This window comes from Hypanus sabinus, chromosome 1 (assembly GCF_030144855.1).
Source record: "Hypanus sabinus isolate sHypSab1 chromosome 1, sHypSab1.hap1, whole genome shotgun sequence".
In the NCBI taxonomy this organism is placed as follows: Eukaryota; Metazoa; Chordata; class Chondrichthyes; order Myliobatiformes; family Dasyatidae; genus Hypanus; species Hypanus sabinus.
Window position 1 is genome coordinate 14,560,390 of NC_082706.1, and position 22,376 is coordinate 14,582,765.

General features: G+C 44.9%; 1 protein-coding gene across 1 annotated transcript in view; it reads left to right on the plus strand.

Moving 5' to 3' along the window:
* The first annotated feature begins 617 nt into the window (after positions 1-617).
* Positions 618-22,376, plus strand: part of LOC132404703 (phosphatidylinositide phosphatase SAC2-like) — a 58,222-nt gene continuing 36,463 nt past the window's right edge. Inside the window, exons 1-5 of the mRNA XM_059989487.1 lie at positions 618-876; positions 10,078-10,155; positions 12,119-12,255; positions 16,133-16,222; positions 19,335-19,490. Of these exons, the coding sequence (XP_059845470.1) occupies positions 618-876; positions 10,078-10,155; positions 12,119-12,255; positions 16,133-16,222; positions 19,335-19,490 (720 nt within the window). The remainder of the gene's footprint in view (positions 877-10,077; positions 10,156-12,118; positions 12,256-16,132; positions 16,223-19,334; positions 19,491-22,376) is intronic.

Sequence of the window (22,376 nt, forward strand, 5' to 3'; positions counted from 1 at the left end):
AAGTATTTAACTGTGTGATCGGAGGGGAAATTTCACCTTGAGAGTGGTAAGTGAGGGGGACTTTGGGGCAGCACGGTGACGTAGTAGTTAGCGCCACGCTTTACGGCACCAGCAAGCCAGGTTCGTCTTCCGCTGCTGTCTGCAAGGAGTTCGTACTGCGTGAGTTTTTTCCGGGTGCTCCGGTTTTCTCCCACAGTCCAAAAACATACCGGTCGGCAAGTTAATCGGCCATTGAAAATTGTCCCGTGACTAGGCTGGGGTGAAATCGGGGGTTGCCCGGCAGCGCGGCTCTAAAGGCCGGAAATACCGCACTGTATCTCTTATAAATAAGTAAATAAACAGTTTCCGGGGGAGTGGTCGAGGAGGGTATAACCATTTAGAAGATGTGGGCAGGAAAGTTGTGAGGGATAGGGCCAAACACAGGCAAATGGGGCCAGCTTAGGTGGCTGGCACGGATGAGTTGGGCCGAAGGGTCAGATTCTATACTGTCCGGCGGAGACGAGTTGGGAATAAAGGTCTGTTTCTGTGCTGTGACGCTGAAATTTTGATTTTTTTTTCGCGGGGTAAGCGGTGCGTGTGGGGTATTTGGGGGGGAGGGGAGGGGGACCAGTTCCCGAATGTGGAATGCGCCTCGCTGGTCGCTGCTGGAACATGTTTTCATTGGAAACTCGGCGCTGGCACTGGCTCCAACGGTCGTGGGGACCTGGAAGGCCGGGCGGAGGGGGAACGGGGCCGGAGGTGGGTGGGTGCGAGCGAGGTCCCGTTCATTGCTGGGTCGGATGGAGCTGTTCCAGTCGCAGACCGAGTACACGGTGCGGGGGGCCGACAGCTGCCTGTCCTGCAGCCGGTCCAGCGGCAGCATGGAGGTTAAGGCTGGTGAGTGTGACCACTGCCCGGAACCAGGTCTGCAGAAATGTATCTTCGGTGGATTTCACCCACTTCGCCGCCTTCCATCCCACCCTCACCTCGAAACCCCGACTGTTCATTCCTCTCCGTATGACTCTCCGGCGATTCCTCCGTTATCTGGCGTTGTCTACAACAGCCTCCAACGCCACACGCTCTCGCTTGCCTCGGATGCGCAGAGGGCTGGGGAGGAGCTGTGTTGATAGGGACGGGGTAGATCCTGTATCCTCTTGAGCACAAGGAAATAGGAATAGGCCCTTCAATTCTACCCAGCCATTCTGTCCCCAGGCCTCACCTCTTCTTCTGTGTAAGTTCCAGAATCAGGTTTATTATCAGGACTTCTGTCGTGAGGGTACCCCACAATCCTCAATTTCCAAACCTTTCAAAAATTTATCTGCCTCTTTAATAATCTCTACCCTTCCACACCCCCCCCCCCAAACATCTGGATTCCACAACCATCTGTGTTGGAGAATTCCAAAAAGTTTGCTGCCTTCTGTGAGAGGAAAAATTTCTGTGTACCTTATGTGACCACCCCTTCTGTTGTACAGTGTCCCATAAACCATCTCAGCATCTACCCTGTTACACCTCCTCAAGATCTTGTATCATTCAGTGAAGTAGTCCCTCATTTTCCTAGATTACAAACAGATTTAACCTGTTAGCCTGTCTTGATAAGGCAACTCTGTCATCCAAGGATTTAGTCAGAGAAAGCTCCTTTCTGTTGCCTCTAATGCTGCTGTTGCTGCTACTGGTACTAATACTAGTACTATAGTACTAATACTAGTACTATAGTACTACTAGTAGTACTAGCACAACTCTAATGCTGCTATGAGTAGCACTACAAATGCTACTACAGGCAGTGGAGGAGATAAAGATTTTCAGAACATTCACAAAATATATAGTGGAGCACTTGAATCACCAAAGTCCAGCAGGTTACAGACTAAGTCTGGTGAATGGGGTTAATGGAGGAGAACTCCTGGTGGACAGTATGGACATAGTGGGCCGAAAGCTCTGATCTAAGCTGCATGATTCCAGAACCGATGTAGTAAGCACAATCGTGACCATCCCTTTTCCTCCAAAAATGTTGCTTGGCCTGCTGAGTTTTTCCGGTGGGGTTTTGCCTTAGAATGCAGCATCTGAGATCTCGTGTGTCTAGATAAAGTCACAGAAAAGTACAGCATAGAAGCAAGCCCTTCAGCCCATCTCGTCCATGCCAAACCAGTTTTGCCTACTTCCATTGACCTGCACAGGGACCATAGCCCTCATATCCCTACCATCCATGCACCTATTCAAACTTGTCTTAGACATTGAAATTGAGGTTGCATGCACCACTTGTGCTGGCAGCTTGTTCCACACTCTCGCCACCCTTTGAGTGAAGAAATTTCCCCTCATGTTCCCCTTAAACTTTTCACCTTTCACCCTTAAACCATGACCTCTGGTTGTAATCCCACCCAACCTCAGTGGAAAAAGCCTGCTTGCATTTACCCTATCTATACCCTCCATAATTTTGTATACCTCTACCAAATCTCCTCTTAACCTTCTGCGTTCCAAGGAATAAAGTTTTAACGCATTCAATCTTTCCTCTAGACTGGCAACATCCTTGTAAATGTTATCTGTACTCTTTCAAACTTATTTATATCTTTCCCGTAGGTAGGTGACCAAAACTGCACACAATACTCCAAGTTAGGCCTCACCAATGTCTTACACAACTTCAGCATAACATCCCATCTCTGTACGCAGTACTTTGAGTTATGAAGGCCAATGTGCCTTTTCGTTTGGATTGTTAAGATAGTTAAAATCTTCACCACAGTTTAATCCCCCTGATAATTTCCTGTCCAAGAACTTAGTCTCCATCTACGCATACCCTCTGTGCAACCTCATCTTTCAGACTGCAGTGTTGATGTTATGTTACACAGTCATCCTTTGTCTGTATCATGGATAATCTCTACCCTTCCATCCCCCCCCCCAGTTGTAAATGGCAAAAAATAAATGTACCCCAGAAGCGTAAGGGCAGGAAGTACAATTTTATTGGACCATTTCCCATGTAGGAACAACTGCTGTTTAAATGGAAGCTCAAGGCCAGATAGGGATGATGCATACAGTTGGCATTAGTATTGACACCTGTATATTGTGTTAAGGCTTAGAGTGAATTAAAGCCTTAAGGGAACCTTGGACATAGGTTCATAGAACATTGATGTAAGTACACAAAAACACAAAAGGCCTTTCCTGCTGAAGGGTCTCGGCCCGAAACGTTTGCTACTCTTTTCTCACTGAGGCTGCCTGACCTGCTGAGTTCTTCCAGCGTTGTGTACGTATTCATTGATGTAAGTCACTGTGTCCACAAAAAGTCGTGGGTCTGCTTGGTATATGGTAAGTCAGGCTCTCCCCTCCCCATTCCCTTTTCATGCTCGATGATTGAGTATACTGTTCTCAAATTTTCTCAGGATTCGGGATTCAAATGCACTTGTGCTGTGTGTATCAAAGCATACGTTGAGATCAGTCATGCCAAAGCAGCCAAGGGTGTGCTGGGGCCAACCCACAAGTGTTGCCACACATTCCATTGCCGACATGGTATGCAAATAATGCTTGTCTGAAGAATACAGAATGCAGAAGCAAGGGCAAAGCAAGCTCCATTCCTTCTTCCTACCCACGCGCATACACAGTCCTTTAAACACAGTGCAGGCCTCCAGCCAAAGGCGGACACGAACTCAGAGCCCGCAGACACCGGGCTTCAACCTTCCCAGTGGACTCCCTGTTCCACAAGTGTTACTCATGGGCTGTTACTGCTATGCCTTTCAGTGAAATCCACCATGGCCAACACACACCTCGTATTTTCACAGCTTCTCTTGTTGCGACGTAGGGCCTGGATTTTGGGATGAGCTGCAATATACTCTCCGCAGTACAGCATCCATAATAAGTGGGGAGTGCAGTTTGCATGAGCATTACTCAAAACAAAACATTGCACACTAGGATTCTTTGCATAAATCTTCAAACAAATTGCTGAAATACATCTGAAATACCCTTGCTCTTTTAAATAACAATATTTTACACTGCAATTTTTTCATGTTTTGGCCAAGCAATATTAAAATAAAATAAATTAGTAACCACTCACCATGACATGAAGTGCCAAATCTTCAGAAAGGATGTCGCTGTTAATTAGCCTATAGGCATAAATTAACTGAAATGAATTATTTTGCATAACGCTTGAAATAAAATTCTTAACTTCTTTTGCTGGTTGACTGAGGATTCTGGATGTATAAATACTGGATGAATGAGAATTTACTGTACCTCACTTCCCATCTTAATGACGAGTTCTATCTTATAATAATTGCTCTTCATCTAGCACGACAAGATTATTAAATTATCCCTTATTGCACAGTATGCAGTTTACAAAGGCTTGTTCCTGCATTGATTCCTTAATGTACCGGTAGAAAAAAATCTTATGCTCAATCCAAAAATTCATTCCCTACCTTATTAATGCTAATTAAGTTTGATCAGTCTAAATAAAGAATAAAGTAACGCATGGTTATTGCAGTTAGATGTATTTCTAATTTCCTGTTTCATGCTATACCCTATTGATAATTCAATAGTTCAATATAAGAGAATGTTTACTGTATAGAATCTGAAGATCTTACTCTTCACAGACATCCATGAAGCAGAGAGAAATAAAAGCCCAAAGAATGAATGACAGAAAAATGTAAGAACCCCCTAAGCCCCCCTCCCCCTCCCACATACAAGTAGCAGCAAAGATATCAACCGCATCACCCCTCCACCTACCATGCAAGTGATAGGAAATCCCCAAAGAAACCATGATCTAGAGTCCATCAAAAATGACTATCTTAATACTTCGACATCTCAGACAGACTCTATCACTAACGAGGGAAGGAGAGCGAGATATTGCCCCTGCCCCAGCAAGAGGCGGGAGGAGGGCAACAGTTTCAGTCCCCAAAGAAACCATGATCTAGAGTCCATCAAAAATGACTATCTTAATACTTCGACATCTCAGACAGACTCTATCACTAACGAGGGAAGGAGAGCGAGATATTGCCCCTGCCCCAGCAAGAGATCAGTTTTACTATCCGCCACGTCGCTTATTCGAGTTCCCCTGACTCGAGAACCAGCAGACACTCTCTCACCATCGAGAGAGATTGCTCGAGTGCAGAGGCCTCCGACAGCTCTGCCAGTCTTGGTGTTTCGATCCCCCGCGGCACTTTAGTTGAGCAGCGTCGGGAAGGAACCGTGTCGTCCAAAGGGCTGCACCCAGAAGGCAAATGTCTCCCAAACCGCTCCTGGAGATACCAAAAAGCGGGTTGCTTGGAGAGTTCCAAAGAGCGAGAACCCCACTGCCCATTAAAAGCGGCATTTGAGCACAGCTATAGATCATGGACTCAAACAGGTCCCCAGCCACCTTGAAAAGAAAAAAAAGAGACGTGAGAACAGGAGATTTAAACTGTGTCATGGATGAACTGGAAGAAGTCCCCCAGTTCTGCAAAAAGCTGTGGTACCAATATCCTTTGGTGCTGCTTAGCTCCTGTCACAGTGTTGCTATATATCATTCCATTCTTAGCTACCATTGCTGTTCCCACCTCAGAATCAGAATCAGGTTTATTATCACTGACATTGAGTACTGTACAAAAGTCTTAGACACATCAGGTGCCTAAGACTTTGTAGTAATTTTATGTATTGCGCTGTACTGCTGCCACAAAAAAAGCCGAATTTCATGACATATGTGAGTGATGATAAACCTGACTCTGGATAGTACACTGAGAGTGGGAAGTGGGCAGGGAGATGGGAACGATGGCCCATCATGGTTACTAGCCTCTGTAGTATCCAAGACTAAGGCCCATTCATCATTAAGGATCCCCACCACCCAGGACGTGCGTCCTTCTCATTGTTGCCATTGAGAAGCTAGAAGGCGCACACTGTGTGTTTCGTGAACAGCTTCTTCCTCTCTACTATCTGATTTCTAAATGGACACGACCTCACTAGTTTATTTCTGTTTGTTTTTGCACTACTTATTTTAAATAAACTATTTAATAGACACATATATATGCCTACTGGGATTTATTTACCATGTATTTCATTGTACTGCTACCGTAAAGTCAACAAATCTCACAACATATGCCGGTGATATTAAATCCGATTCTGAAAAGCAGAGGGAGCGGGAAGTCAGCAGGGAGACATTCTGTAATGATCAATAATCCAATTGTCTGAAATCAAATGACCTTGCTTGGTGTCCCAGGGCTGGGTGTGTCTGCACCCGTGCCACCCCCTTCACCCCTGACACTCCTCTGCCACCTGTCCCACACCCCTCCCACTGCACTGCACCCTCACCTTTCCTAACATCCTCACTCTCCACTCAACATTGACAAATACAATACTGTGCAGACATCCTAGCTATATATTTGTGACTAAGGCTTTTGCACCGTGCTGAATGTCGTGAAATTTGTTTTCTGTGGCAGCAAAAATTGCAATGCATCAATTACACTATAAATTACAATAGGAAATACATAAAAACTTAAAATACGTAGTGCAAAAAGGGAGCAAGGATGGGGAAGTAGTGTTCATGGATTAACTGACCATTCAGAAATCTGATGGCAAATAGGCAGAAGATGTTGCTAAAATGTTGAGTGTGTGTCCCTGATGGTAATAATGAAAAGAGGGCTTGTCCTGGGTGGTGGAGTTCCTTAATCATGAATAGCGCCTTTTTGAAGCATCACCTTTTGAAGACATCCTTGATCGCAGGGAGGCTAGTGCCCATGGAGGCTGAGTTTACAACTCTTTGCAGCTCCTTCCAATCCTATGCAATGGACCCTCTGTACTAGACAGTGGTGCAGCCAGTTGGAATGCTGTCCGCGGTACATCTATAAAATTGCTCGCATATTTGGTAACATACCAAGTCTTCTCAAACTCATAATGAAATATAGCTGCTGGCACACCTTCTTCATAATTGCATCAGCATGTTGGGCCCACGAAAGATACTCTGAGATGTTAACACCCAGGAGCTCGAAACTGCTCACCCTTTTCACTGCTGAGCCAGCAATGAGGATTGGTGTGTGTTTCCTTGACTTCCCCTTCCTGAAGTCCACAATCAGTCAATCACATTTCTTCACCTTTCTCCTTTTCCTCAGACAAAGTTCAAAGTAAACGTATTATCAAAGTACATATCTGTCACCATATACAACCCTGAGATTCATTTTCTTGTGGGCATACTCAGTAAATCCAAGAACCATAGTGAAATCAATGCAAGACCGCACCCAACAAGATGGGCAACCAATCAACGTGGAAAGACAACAGACTGTGCAAATACAAAAGAAAAAATAATAATAAATAAATAAGCAATAAATATTGAGAATATGAGAGGAAGTCCTTGAAAGTGTGAGCATAGCTTGTGGGAACAGCTCACTGATGGGGCAAGTGAAGTTATCCACTCTGGTTCAACAGCCTGATGGTTGGGGGATGAAAACTTCCTGGTGGTGAGGGTCCAAGGACTCCTGTACCTTCTCCCTGATGGTAGCATGACACCTGTTGTTGGGGGGCAGGGTGGCAGTGAGAGAGGATGAATGCAGCTTTCCTGCAACAGCGCTCCATGTCAATGTGCTCAGTGGTGAGGAGGGCTTTACCATGACAGACCGAGCCATATCCACTACTTTCTCTAGGACCTTCATTCAAGGGTATTAGAGTTTCCAACCCTTAAGTACCTTTAGGTATTCAGTTCCTTGACGTGGTCTCCTGGTAACCATGTTCTGAAATAGTAATTATATAGTATAATTGGATTCTTAAGCATTCCACCTTACAGGACAAAGCAGCGTACTTGGGTCCCCTATCCACAACCATTCACTCACTCCACCACCAACACACAGCAGGAGCAGATTGTACCATCTAAAGGATACACTGCAGCAGTTCACCAAGGTTTATGAGACAGCAGCTTCGAAACCCCACACTTCTATCTGCTAGAAGGACAAAGGCAGCGAAAGAACAGGGAACACCGTGATCTGGAAGTTTGAAGTGTCTAAAGATTAGTTTTATTGTCACTTGCACTGGACTTTGGAACTTCAGAATGTCCAGTGAAATGGGTCAAATCAGAGGGTCAGCAACTTCAAATTTCTCTGTGTTATCATTTTAGAGGATCTGTCCTGAGCCCAGCATGTAAGTGCAATTACAAAGAAAACACAGCAACTCCTCTAGTTCCTTAGGAGTTTGTGAAGACATCTAAAACTTTGACAACCTTCTGTAGATGTGTAGTGGAGAATATATTGACTGGCTGCATCACAGACTAGAATGGAAAGACTGGCACTCTTTTGGTGGTGAATTTGTTACCATAAGCGGCTGTGGAGGCCAGGTCATTGGGTGTATTTAAAGCAGAGATCGATAGGTTTTTGATTGGCCACGGCATCAAAGGTTATGGAGTGAAGGCCGGGGAGTGGGACTGAGGAGGGAAGAAAATATATCAGCCATGATTAAATGGCGGAACAGACTCGATGGGCCGAGTGGCCGAATTCTGCTCCTATGTCTTATGGTCTATTGTCGTTAATGGAAAATCATACAAAAAGTTGTGGATATGACCCAGTCCATCACTGGGTAATCCCTGCCCACCTTTGAGGACATCTACACAGAACGCTATCCCAGGAAAGCAGCATCCATCGTCAGGGACCCGCAGGACATGCTCTCCTCTCACTGCTACCATCAAGAAGGTGGTACAGAAGCCTCAGGACTCACACCACCAGGTTTAGGAAGAGTTATTACCCCTCAACCATCAGGCACTTGAACTAGAGCGGATAACATCACTCAACATCACTTGCCCCATCACTGAACTGTTCACACAATCCATAGACTCACTTTCAAAGACTCTTCATGTTCTCAATATTTATTGCTTACTTATTTATTCATCATTATTATTTCTCCTTACTTTCTGTATTTGCACAGTTTGTTGTCTTTTACACATTGGTTGTTTGTCCATCCTGTTGGGCAGTTTCATTGTTGCTATTGTGTTTCTTCTATTTACTAGGAATGCCAGCAGGAAAATGAATCTCAGGGTAGTATATGGTGACATATACGAATGTACTATAATAATGAATTTACTTTGAACATTTCACTTTAGTGTGGTATATGTCCTATCTTATTGAGCTGCCTGTAAAATGTCGCTGTATATTGCCAGGTCATTTTGGAAAGTGAATGCATCCAGTGGACTCACTTTCAAGGACTCCAACTCATGTTCTCAGCATTATTTTTTGTTTGTTTTTTTGTATTTGCACAGTTGGTCTTCTTTTGACATTGGTTGTTTGTCAGTCTTTGTGTCATTGATTCTATTGTATTTCTTTTCTTCCACTGTGCATGCCTGCAAGAAAACGAATCCTGGGGTTGTATATGGTGATGTATACGTACTTTGATAATAAATTTATCTTGAACTTTGGTCTATTACTGTCACATACCTAGAGGAAAGCTTGTCTTGCACACTTTACACAAGTTGATTCATTACACGATGTATTGAGGTAGAACAATAACAGAATGCAGAATAAAGTGCGACAGCTACAGAGAAGGTGCAGTACAGGCAGACGATAAGTTACAAGAATAATAAAACAATTCCAAATCCAGTTCCAATTCTGCCCCTTCCCGAATTGAAATTATCCTTGTCCTCGCCCCATTCAAAGGTTCAAAGTACATTTAGTATCAAAGTGTGTATAAGTTATACAACCTTGAGGTTTGTCTGCTCACAGGCAGCCACAAAGCAAGGAACCTGGATGAACCCAATTGAAAAGAAGACCAACACCCAATGCACAGAGAGAGAGAAAAGCAAATCAGCTCAAACAAATAATAAAAGCAAGCAACAGCATTCAGAACGAAATTGGGTCCATAGACACGAAGCTCGGAGCAGACCGAGTTGGCCCATGGCCTCATGCTCAGTTCATCACTCAGCAGGGCAAATCATTGCAAAGCTTACAGATATGATGCCTGGGGCAACTGGAGCTTTCTTGCACTGCTTCCTCAACACTTCTCTTTAGTGTGCTGGATTCCTCTCCACTGGGAGCCATTCCTCACCTCCCCACTAATTTAATTAATCCGACATGAGAATTTTGAAACAAGTGTTAAATGCTCTTCACTGCAGATGTAGAGAAATTCATAGCAACATTGATCAAGTGTACTGAGATACTGATGGTTCCTTTCTTGTTCTTTCAGCTTCTGAAGTGGATCTGTCTAGGGCTGTCTGCCTTGGCCTTGTTGAAGGAGTTATTGGGAAGTTTCAATTTCACCCAGGTAAGGCTGCATTTGCTGCAGTCAAAGGGCCGATGTTATCAAAGCACCACACCCATTAATGCAATCACTGCAAAAATAATTTCTGCTCACTAGACTGCTTTCAAAAGGCATCTCACAATACTCTGGCTACAGTGAAGTGGTTACATTTCATGAGATCTAGGTACATAAACACATTACTTGATGTGGAGAGACTAGAGACAGCAGATGCTAGAATCCAGAGTCAAAAAGCTGCAGATGCTGGAATCCAGAGTTAAAAACCTGCAGATGCTGGAATCTGGAGTGAAAAACATGCAGATAGTGGAATCCGGAGTGAAAAATCTGCAAGTACAGGAATCTGGAGTGAAAATCTGTAAATGATTAAATCTGGGGCGAAATCCCTGCAGATGCTGGAATCCAGAGTAAAAACTTGCAGATGCTGAAATCTGCAGTGTAAAACCTGCAGGTGTTGGAATCCGGAGTGAAAAACCTGCAGATAGTGGAAACCAGAGTGAAAAGCCTGCAGATGCTAGAATCTGGAGCAAAAAAACTACAGATGCAGGAATCTAGAGTGAAGAACCTCCAGATGCTGGAATCCGGAGTGAAAAACCTGCAGATGCTGGAATTCTGAGTGAAAACCTGTAGATGCTGAAATCCGGAGTGAAAAACCTGCAGATGCTGAAATCTAGAGTGAACAACCTGCAGATGCTGGAATCCTGAGTGAAAACCTGCAGATGTTGGAATCCGGAGTGAAGAACCTGCAGATGCTGGAATCCTGAGTGGATGCATGGGGTCAGGCAGTGTCTAGGGAAGGAAATGGACAGTTGACATTTTTGGTTGAGATTGCAGTCCAGATGATCTCAATCTGAAATCTCGTCTGTCCATTTCCCTCCACAGATGCTGCCTGGCCTGTTGAGTTCCTCCAGCAAATCGCCTTTTTCACAGTGCACCTGATGTACTTAAGTTAACGTAACCAAGCTGATGGTGTGGGCTAGTGAGATCTGGATGGCTGTGGGATCAGCTTGGGTTGTTGACGTCATCTGACCTGATCTGGAACAGATGAGGGAAGGGCTGGAAGTTTTAGGGTGGATTCTCTGGGAGCAGACAGAAGTGGTTCCAGGGCAAAGAGCTGAAGTTATGTGGATAGACTGGAAGCACCAGGATTCTTCTCACCAGGGAGAAAAGAAAAAGCAGAAATTTGTTCTCAGAGTTTGAACTCTTGCAGGCTGTAATTTGAGTTCAGAAAATGTCTGAAGTATCCCAGGATATGATTTAAGATGTTCAAAAACTGAACCAGAAGAAGCAGGAGAGAAGTGGTTGTGATCAGGAATTGCCATGGTAAGAAGGCTCTCAATAGTGGTTTGGTTAAATGCTCGAGGGGAAGAATGTAGGAATAGAAGGAAAGACCAGGGAGAGAACTAACCGGATCAGTTCTTGAAAGAGCTAGTGTGCACGTAGTGGGCTGAATGTCCTCCACGTACTGTACTGTTCTGTGATCCTGTTTGGTAATTGGCCTCTCTCTCACTGGTGGAAGGGGTGGGGGGAGGGTGTGTGTGTGTGTGATTGGACAGCATGGTTAACAGCACAGCCTCAGAATCAGGTTTAATATCACATTAGGGCCATTTAAGAAACTTATATATTCACATGGATGATAGAGAAAAAAAATTTTTAATTGAGATACAGTGTGGAGTAGACTCTTCCGGTCGTTCGAGACCTGCCGTCCAGCGATTTCCTAAGTTAATGCTAGCCTAATCACAGGACAATTTACAATGGCTAATTAACTGACCAACCAGTACATCTGTGGACTGTGGGAAATGGAGGTCTGTGTAGGAGGGAAGGGTTTGACTGATCTAAGAATAGGTTAAAACATTGGCACAACATTCTGGAACAAAGGGGCCGTACTGTGCCATTCCATGATGTTCTGTGTCCTAAAAGCCTGCCCGTTTGGGAATTGGCCCTACGAGATTGTCTGTTTTTGTTTTTATAGACTTGGAATGCTTCCTGATCCTCGTTCAACAGAAGTGCTTGGTCGGCACGGTTCCCGGGAAACATGACATGTATAAAATCACCAAGGTGGCTGTGATACCGCTGACTGATGCTGAACCTCAGGATCTGAAGCTGGAGGTAAAAGTTCAGAGCATTATCAAAGTTTCAAAGTACACTTATTATCATATAGTATATAAATTATACATACTTGAAATTAGTTTGCTTACAGGCAGCCACAAAGCAAGACCATCGAAGGAACCCAATTTTAATAAAATAAAAACCAACATCCGATGTGCAGAGAATGGGGGAAAGAGCACAAGTTATGTAAATGACAGAAGCGAACAACAACTTTCCAAACTAAAATGACTTTTTAGATCGAACCATGGAGCAGCCCATTGCAGGCCCAAAGCCTCGGTATCAGTTCATCATATTAGCTTGCATGGAGCACAGCAGCCTGGGCAGTCTTCATAGACTCAGCACCATGGAGAGAGGAGTGAACATCGCGGGAGAGTGAGCAAAATCACTTCTAATCCCAACAGACTGTCATTTCACTTTAAATTGTCCAAAAAGCATATCGTACCTGACACTAGGACCCGGGCAGCACTGCAGCGAAAGGCTCTGGGCCTAGACCATGCCACCCAGTGACTTACTCCGGGCCCAGATTATGACTTCCTGTTGGACATCTGAGTTATACCACCCTGGTTTATAGTTGCTTTGCTCCTGCAGGGCATGCCTCGATAAATCCTGCCTTGTCGTTTTCTGCTGATATGGGGACCTTGGTGAGACAGGCTGCAGTACAACATTTTTTCCCCCTTGGGTGAAGGGTTAAATTGATAAGACCATAAGATGTAGCAGCAGAATTAGGGCAGTACGCCCATCGACTCAGCTCTATAATTCCATCATGGCCAATTTATTATCCCTCTTGCCTCCATTCTCCCACCTCAATGGTACTGATTTTTCTCCGAGTTGGGGGGGGATCCTCATCAGTGCAAATCCTTAAGAGTGTATTTACAGGGTGTGGGCATTACTTGAAAGACCAGCATTGATTGCATATCGATAAATTGCCCTTTAGCAGGCAGGGCAGAGGGATGCACTCCCTCGGAGCACAGTGGCCCTTCTTGTGAAAGGACCCCACACATTGCTGATCCAGCATGCTGGTAAAGGTCAAAGGTGGAACGGATGAGTGAGCTGGGGCTTTTCTCTTTGGATCAAAGATGGACAAGAGGCAACTTGATAGAGGTGTATAGAATGATGATAGGAGCAGAGAGAATGGTCAGCCAATGCCCTTTTCCCAGGGCAGCAACGGCCAATACCAGAGGACATCCTTTAACGGTGAGTGAAGAACGTTCGGGGGAGATGTTAGAGTTAAGTTTTTTACACAGGGAGCGGTAACTGCCCCCTGCTAGAGGTGGAAATTGAGGCTGATACAATAAGGACGTTTAAGAGACTCTTAGACACATTGATAAAAGAAAAAAAATGGAGGGCTATGTAGGAGGGAAGAGTTAGATTGATCTTAGGGTAGACTAAAAGGCTGGCACAACATCATGAGTGGAAGGACCTCACTGTGCGGTATTGCTGCCTGGCTTAGAGAGCCTGTTTTATCAGGAAAGGTTGAGTGAGCTATGTCCTAGGTAGGTTTATTTTTACTCAGTAAAAACACAGAGTGTACTGCCAGGGATGGTGGTTGAGGCAGATACATTAGGGGCTTTTAAGCGACTCTTAGATAGGCACATGGATGATAAAAAAAAGTGGAGGCCTACGTAAGAGGGTTAGATTGATCTTGGAGTAGGCTAAAATGTCAGCACAACATCATGGGCTGAAGGGCCTGTACAGTGATGTACTAAAACTTCCAAATTGGCTAAATCGGTTGTTTCTAATGTTTAACTGCTCTGTAACCTGCAGTCAATGAATGACTCAGCATCAAAATGAACTGCACCGAACATTTCCAGACTGCTTCAAGCACTCTGTGGCTTGATGTTGAATATTCTGTGTGTTATGCACTCGTTTTTTGCTCTCTTGAAATTTTTTTTTTGCATTGGGTGTTTGATGTTTTCTTAGAATGGGTTTCATGGGGTTTCTGTGCTTTGTGGTTGTCTGTGAGGAAGTCGAATCTCAGGGCTGTATACTGCAGACATACTTTGATAATAAATGCATTTTGAATCCAAGCCAGGATGTATATGAGTCGGAGGGCACCTGCAGGTGATGCAGCTCCTGCCCTTGACCTTTTTTGGTGGTAGAAGTTGGGGGGGGGGGTGTCAGTTAGCCTGTAATGATATAATACACAGCAGTGTAGGCCTGTAGCCTGTAATAATTTACCTGCCCTGTGAAACCAGCAACTGGTAGTTCCAAAACCCCTTGCCCACAGAGACCAAAACCCAAACCCAGGTTAAGACTGCTCTAGAGACTGAGGGACCAAAAGGAAGAGAGTGGAGTCTTGGGAGCTGGACTACCTGATAGCCAGCTCAGCTTTATTTGTGGGGTCATAACCACAGGAGATTCTGCAGATGCTGGAAATCCTGAGCAACTCACGCTCACAAAATGTTGTCCCGGTGCAGGTTCTCAGCCCAAAAAGTCCACTGTTTATTCTCCTCCACAGGTTGCGAATTTCTTCCAGCATTTTGTTAGTGTGTGTGTGTGTGTGTTGCTCTTTATTTGTGGGGTCTCCTGGCAGCCACAGAACAGTGGTGGAAAGCAGAAAGGGGGGGGGGGGGAAAGGAAATGATGAGCTTGGTGATGGGATCCTGTTGGAGGCATTACAAACCCACAGAGTCTCACAGCTACCTGGACTACACCTCGTCCCACCCAGCTACTTGTAAAAAAAAAGGCCATCCCCTTCTTCTCAATTCCTCTGTCTCTGCTGCATCTGCTCTCGGGATGAGGCTTTCCATTCTAGAATGAAGGAGATGTCCTCCTTTTTCAAAGAAAGGGAATTCCCTTCCGCCACCATCAATGCTGCCTTCACCCACATCTCTTCCATTTCATGCACGTCTGCTCTTACCCCATCCTCCCGCAACCCTACAACTTCCTCTTGTCCTCACCTAACACCCCACCAGCCTCCGCGTCCAGCACTTATCCCTCCGAAACTTGCGCCATCTCCAGTGGGACCTCACCACCAAATACATCTTTCCTCCCCCTCCCACTTTCTGCTTTCCACGGGGTCGCTCCCTACGCAAGTCTCTTCTCCATTCGTATCTCCCTGCTGGCACTTACCCTTGCAAGCAGAATAAGTGCTACATCTGCCCCTACACCTCCTCCCTCACTACCATTCAGGGGCCTAAACAGTCCTTTCAGTGAGGCAAACACTCCACCTGTGGGGTCATATACTGTGTCCAGTGCTGCCGGTGTGGCCTCCTGTATACTGGTGAGACCCGAAGTAGATTGGAAGACCACTTCGATGAGCATCTATGCTCCGTCCACCAGAACAAGCAGGATCTCCCAGTGGCCGCCCATTTTAATTCCACTTCCCATTCCCATTCCAATATGTCCGTCCATGACCTCCTCCGCTGTTGTGATGAAGCCACACTTGGATTGAAGGAACATCTCCTTATATTCTGTTTGGGTAGCCTCCAAACTGATGGCATGAACATCAATTTCTCAAACTAACAGTAATGCTTCCACCACACCACCCCTTCACCAGTTCCCATCCCCTTTTCCCTCTGTCACCTTATCCCCTTGTGTGCCCATCGCCTCTCTCTGGTGCTATTCCCCCCATTTTCTTTCTTCCATGGACTCCTGTCTCTTCCACCAATCAACTTCCCAGTTCTTTACTTCATCCCCCTCCAAGTTTCACCTATCACCTGGTGTTTCTCTCTCCCTGTCCCCCACCTTTCAACTCTACTCTTCAGCTTCTTTGCTCCAGTCCTGCTAAAGGGTTTCGGCGGAAACGACAACTGTTTACTCTTTTCCATAGATGCTGCCTGGCCTGCTGAGTTCCTCCAGCATTTTATGTGTGAAACTACTGTGTTGATCCATCTAGGATGGAGGGTTTTTGACTGTTTATCTTTCTTTAATCCAGTTTTGCAAGACACATCAGCGGCCTCCATCTGACTCTGCCGAACCTTTCTTCCCGAAAAAGGTCACGGGGGATTCTAGTTCCAAGTGGCAGGTAATTGTGCTACACCTCTCCGTCCAGATTCCGATTCAGAATCCGATTTATTCCTTCATCACGTGTACAGTGAAGTGCGTCATTTGCGTAAACAGCTGGCTTCAGGATGTGCTGGGGGCAGTCTGTAATTGTCGCTAACATAGCATGCCACAGTGCTTGGCAGTGCCAGTCAGAGCACAGCAGCCAATCGGGTCCCTTTCCGCCCACTGACACAGACTGTCCTGCAACCCCAGGATAGGCCTCAGGCCTCCAACTTCACCAGTGGACTTCTGTCTCGTAGGCTCAGGGCAGTGGCCAATAGCCTCGACTTCTGGTCTTACGACCGACATTCGGATTCCGATCTTTGGTATCAATGCCAGGGCAAGCCAACGATAGGGCCCCAAAACTCCAGGCTGAATAACTGGATCCCACTTTGACATGAGAGCAGTGATTACCGAACAGTAGCATGGCTTCCTGGCACCAAAATCTCCTGTGTATCTTGGCAACAGTGCCTGGCACTCGGTATGGAAAGAAGAGAAACCAGATTACTGGCCTTTCCTCCTTTTTCTAGTTGAGGATATTTCTGAGATCTCAACACAGAAGTGCCTCTACCTATATTGCTTCCAAATATTATTTTGGGTTACTGTACTGATCTCACGATACAACAACCAGCTCCAGAGACCTGAGCCCAAGCTTTGGTTGAGACTCCCGAAGGAGGAAGTGGTGGTAAAGTGGAGCATGGTCATTAATTCAACAGTCTTTGAGTGGTCTTAGAGACTGGGATTAAAGATAGAGGGGATGGAGTGGGGGGATCTAACTAAAAAGGTCAATTAGATTAGCTGCTTGGGGGAAGAGACTTTTAACGGGGCATGAAGTTTTTGTTTTAATAGCCCTATAGCACTTTCCAGAAGGAAGCTTTTGGAAAAGGCAATTTCCCAAGTGGATGAGGACCACACGATTATGTCTATCCTCTTCTTTGTCCTGGACACATATGCCTGAAAATTACTGAATGAACCTCTGGAGCCTTGAATGGATGAAAAAGCCATATAAATGCAGGCTGTGTTTTGGATTGTCATGGCGGAACAGAACTAGGCCAACAGTTATTACCCTTCCATCATCAGACACTTGACCCAGTGTGGTATCTTGACTCACCTCAATTATGAACTGATCCTACAAACTAGACACTCACTTTCAAGGACTCTTTTACTCATGTTCCCATCTCCTGTGGACCAGGAGGCTCCACAGACCCTCATCACCTCTGACCCTCTGGGAGGGTCCACAGTCTCTCATCACCTCTGACCCTTTGGGAGGGTTCACAGTCCCTCATTTCTGACCCTCCAGGAGGGTTCACAGCCCCTCATTTCTGACCCTCTGGGAGCATCCGCAGTCCTTTATTGCTGTTGATGCATTTCACTATGTTTCGTTGTACACCTGATAAATAAATGAATCTGAATTAAGGGCAATGGGGAAAAGGCAGCTCGGTGGAGCTGAGACTATAGCCAGATCAGCTACGGTCGTATTGAATGATAGAGCAGACTGGACAGGCCACATGGCTTGTATTTCTTATCGTTTCTTATGCTGACCAGGGAGCCGGCCCCACTTACTTGCATTTGGTCCATATCCCTCTAAACCGATCCTGTCCACGTACCTGTCTAAATGGCTCAGCAGTGGCTATACTTCATTAGGAGTTTGAAGATATTTGGTCTGTCACCAAAGACACTCACAAATTTCTACAGATGTACTCAGGAGAGCATTCTAATTGGCTGCATCACCATCTGGTATTGGGGGGGGGAGATGGTGGGGGGGGGCAGGGTGGGTGCTACCGCACAGGATCAAAGTAAGCTGCAGAGAGTTGTAAACTTAGTCCACTCCATCATGGGCACTAGCCTCTGTAGTATTCAGGAGATCCTCAAAAAGGCAGCAACCTTCATTAAGGATCCCCACTACCAGGAGATGCCCTCTCCTCATTGCTACCATCAGGAAGGAGGGAGATACCGGAGCCTGAGGCACACACTCAATGACTCAGAAACAGCTTTTTCCCCTCTGCTATCTGATTTCTGAATGGACATTGAACCCATCAACACTACCTCATTACTTTTTAATTTCTATTTTTGCACTACTTATTTAATTTAACTATTTTATATATACACACACACTTACTGTTATTATTTTTTTCTTTTACGATACAGCTGCTGCAAAGACAACAAATTTCATGATTTACACCCGTGATAATAAACCTGATTCTGATTCTTTAAATATTGTAATACATGATACCCATGTCTGTAATTCTCTCTGCCAGCTCATTTCACGCACCCATCGTGCTCTCTGCAATCTCTAGAGCAGTGGTTCCCAACGTGGGGCGTATGCCCCACAGGGGGGGAATTTGATTTTTAAGGGGGGCAATTCGAGAATGAGTTATTAACAGTGAATTTTTTCTAGTGTCTGTGTGAGTATGAGTGTGTGTGCGAGTTAATTCATATGTGTTTATACAGTATGCATACATAAAAATACTTGTGTGTATGTACATGTGTAATTGCGTATGTACTGTATATGTAGTGTATCACCCTCATTACAACCATCAAATGGCTTTCATAATTAAATTAATGAATTGACTGATGTAGGAAGGAACGAATGAACAAGTCCAAACGCGTAAGAAACTCGTACGAGGTTGCGCCAATGCTGCTTTTTGCAGTAGCTTTCGGTTCTTGGTGGTGTGAAGGTGTGTACATTGCGTCATCTCTTTTAAACGATGTATCTGTCTTTGTATGCTGTAGAAATGAATCGGCATTGTTTTATTTATCATTATTATTTTAATATCACTTAATGTTCTTTTTTTTACAATTTCTTAGTAATTTCTTCCTCAGAACTTTAACAGTCCTTTGGTTCTTTTATTTTTCTCTTTCATGAATGCCATGTTCTTTGGAAGCTTGTTTAAACCAAGTTAATGGTCTTTTAGGCTTCCTCCAGGTGAATAGGAGTTCACTTTTTGAATAATAAGAATTATATATCACCACAGGGGGCATCAGAATTTTAGAGGTGATTAGGTGGGGCATGGCCAAAAAAAGGTTGGGAACCACTGCTCCAGGGGTTAAAGCCAGCTACTGCCAGTAACCGCACAGTCTCTATCTTCCAGCTCAGCAATGAGAAGTTGGAACGACGCCTCCTGGAGGATCTTGTCAAGATGTTTACCGATTCCGACTCGTTCTACTACAGCCTGACCTATGACATCACAAACACAGCCCAGCGGCAGCAGTGCGGGACAGAAGGCCAGCTGAGGACGCCGCCAAGGGTCAGGGGACTGTCATTGTCATGGTTTTCCAATACCTTCTCTTTCTGGTGTCTCCGTCTGTTTGCCCAGCCACAGTCTACACAAGGCAGAGACTTCTCCTTGACTCTCACACACGCTCACAAGAGTAGATTCAGTAACTCTTGCACTTAGAGGGTGGTACAGGTCTGGAGTTTGCTAATAAAAGATTAGGCCCAATTTTAAACCCAACACTTAGTGTCATACATTGATACAGCACAGAAACAGGACCTTCAGTCGGGCTCATCCATGCGAACCAAGTCCCCTACCTGGGCTGGTCCCATTTACCTTTATTTGGTGCATGTCCTAAACCTTTCCTATCCGTATGCCTGTCTCATTCATTCATTATGTGCTGTGTCATAGGACGTGGGCATTCGCAGTCTTTCCATGACCAGAATTATTCTTAGCAAGTTTTTTAACAGGACTGGTTTGCCATTGTCTTCTTCTGGGCAGTGTCTTTACAAGAAGGGTGACCCCAGCCATTATCAACAACTCTTCAGAGATTGTCTGCCTGGCATCAGGTTTTATAATATGCACCAGCTGCTCATACGAACACCCACCACCTGATCCCATGGTTTCACCTGACCCTGATCGGGGGGACTAAGCAGGTGCTACACTTTGCCCAAGGGTGACCTGCAGGTTAGCGGAGGGAAGGAACGCCTCACACCTCTGTTGGTAGAGACGTATCTCCACCCCATAGATAAATGTAAAGCTGTCCACTTCAGAAGCTAAAGCAGAAAGGTAGAGTTTTATTTAAGTTGTAATAGTTGGGAAGTGTTGATGTAGAAATGGACGAGGTGTCCTTGTACACCTGTCGCTGGAAGGACGGCAGGAAATAAGAAATGGTCTGTTGGTTTAGAGTACAAGAGCAATTGCGGCTTACCACAATTAAAACGGGCCTTGGTGAGGCCACATCTGGAGTATTGCATGCGGTTTTGGTGTACTTGCCTAAAAAAAGACCAACACTCTGATAAACACAAGAAGATCTGCAGATGCTGGAAGTCCAAATCAACACACGTTTCAGGCCGGGGCCCTTTACCAGAACCTAGGCCTGAAACGTCATCTATTTACTCTTTTCCATGGATGCAGCCTGGCCTGCTTAGTTCCGTTTGTGTGTGGCAGCTGACTGCTTCCTGGGATGGTGGGAACAATGAAAAGCTCAGAATGTTCTACCACAGAAGGCAGTAGAAGCTGGGTCACTGATTGGGGAAGGGGTTTTTCCACACATTTTGGTAGAATCCATTGCCACAGATAGCTGTGGAGGACAGATTATTGTGTACATTTAAAGCAGAAGTTGATAGGTTCTTGATTAATAAGGGTGTGAAAGGTTACGGGGAGAAGGCAGGGGAATGGAATTGAGGGAGATAATAAATCAACCATGATGGAAGGCAGAGCAGACTCGATGGTCTAATTCTGCTCCTGTTTTATGATCTTACATGGCTGCATCACTGTCTGCTATTGGTGGGGTGGAGGGAGGCTACTGCACAGGACCAAAAGAACCTGCAGAAGGTTGTAAATTTAGTTGGCCCCTTCGTGAGTACTAGCCTACAAAGTACCCGGGAAGTCTTCAAGGAGCGGTGTCTCAGAAAGGCAGAAGGCAGAAGGCTCATACTCGGCGATTCAGGAACAGCTTCTTTCCCTCTGCCATCCGATTCCTAAGTGGATATTCAACTTTTGGACATTACCTCACTTCATTTACATGAAATGCAGACCCTTTTTAACTTTGTTTATGTCGAATACAAGGCATTACCATTTTGCATAAAAATATATTTCTCTTTTTAGGAAAATATTTAATATTCTAAACAACAATATTAAATTTCTGTTTTTTGCACAATTTTTAATCTATTCAATATACATATACTGTAATTGATTTACTTATTATTATTGGGTTTTTTTAAATTCTTCTGTATTATGTTTTCCATTGAACTGCTGCTGCTAAGTTAACAAATATCACATCACATGCCGGTGATAATAAACCTGATTCTGATCAGGGAGATGGAGAAAGAGTGGAGATAAGATGTTGGGACAGAAGATTATCCACGAACGGAACGGGTTAGAAAGGTGGAATGGCCTACCCCTGTTTCTGCGGCCTTGGGTTCAATTCAGTTCAGAGGTTGAAGGGGATAGTATGAGGCTGTGCTGTGGTGAAGATGTAAAAACAAAGTCCCATTAATGTTCCCATGCTGTGATCTTGAAGAATAGGGTTTCTTACCCCAGCATCCCTCAGCAAGCACAGGTGAACAGTTTTTGGTCTCAGTGACACTGATGAAGTTATGCTGCCTGCAAATTACCTGTTGGTTTTATTGATTCTGGAGCATTGTCTCAATTTCACAAGTAATTCAGTGGCTGGGAGCTCCCATGGGATATCTTGAAGTTATAGACAGTACAGCATATAGTAATTGCTGGGTTTGTTTTTTGGACCTGTAGCTTTCGAAGCTCAGACAATAGCTTGTAATTTTTTTAGTGTAATTCTTCTAGTGGTATTTCCAGGTCTCCAAAAGAAATCAAGGAAAATTCTCAGAGGTTTGTCTTGTTCAATTTTGACACAAATCAGGTCACCATGCCTTGAGCGCAGGAAGGAAATATGGACAAGAGCATGAGAGCGGTCACACCCGTTACTCCAAGAAAGATTCACCCAGCGGGTCCTGAATGGACAATGCAAAGGCAATACGGCAAAGGTGGATGGAAGCCACCTCCCTGCCAGTTCATCTTCAAGAGCAGGGTTTGCGATTACACAATGCAGGCATCACTCACTTCACAATGCAATTAGTGGCCACTTCATTATGTAACCCCTGTATATAATAATGTGGTCACTGAATGTATGTTCATGATCTTCTGCTGCTGTTGCCCATCCACGTAAAGTTTTAATGT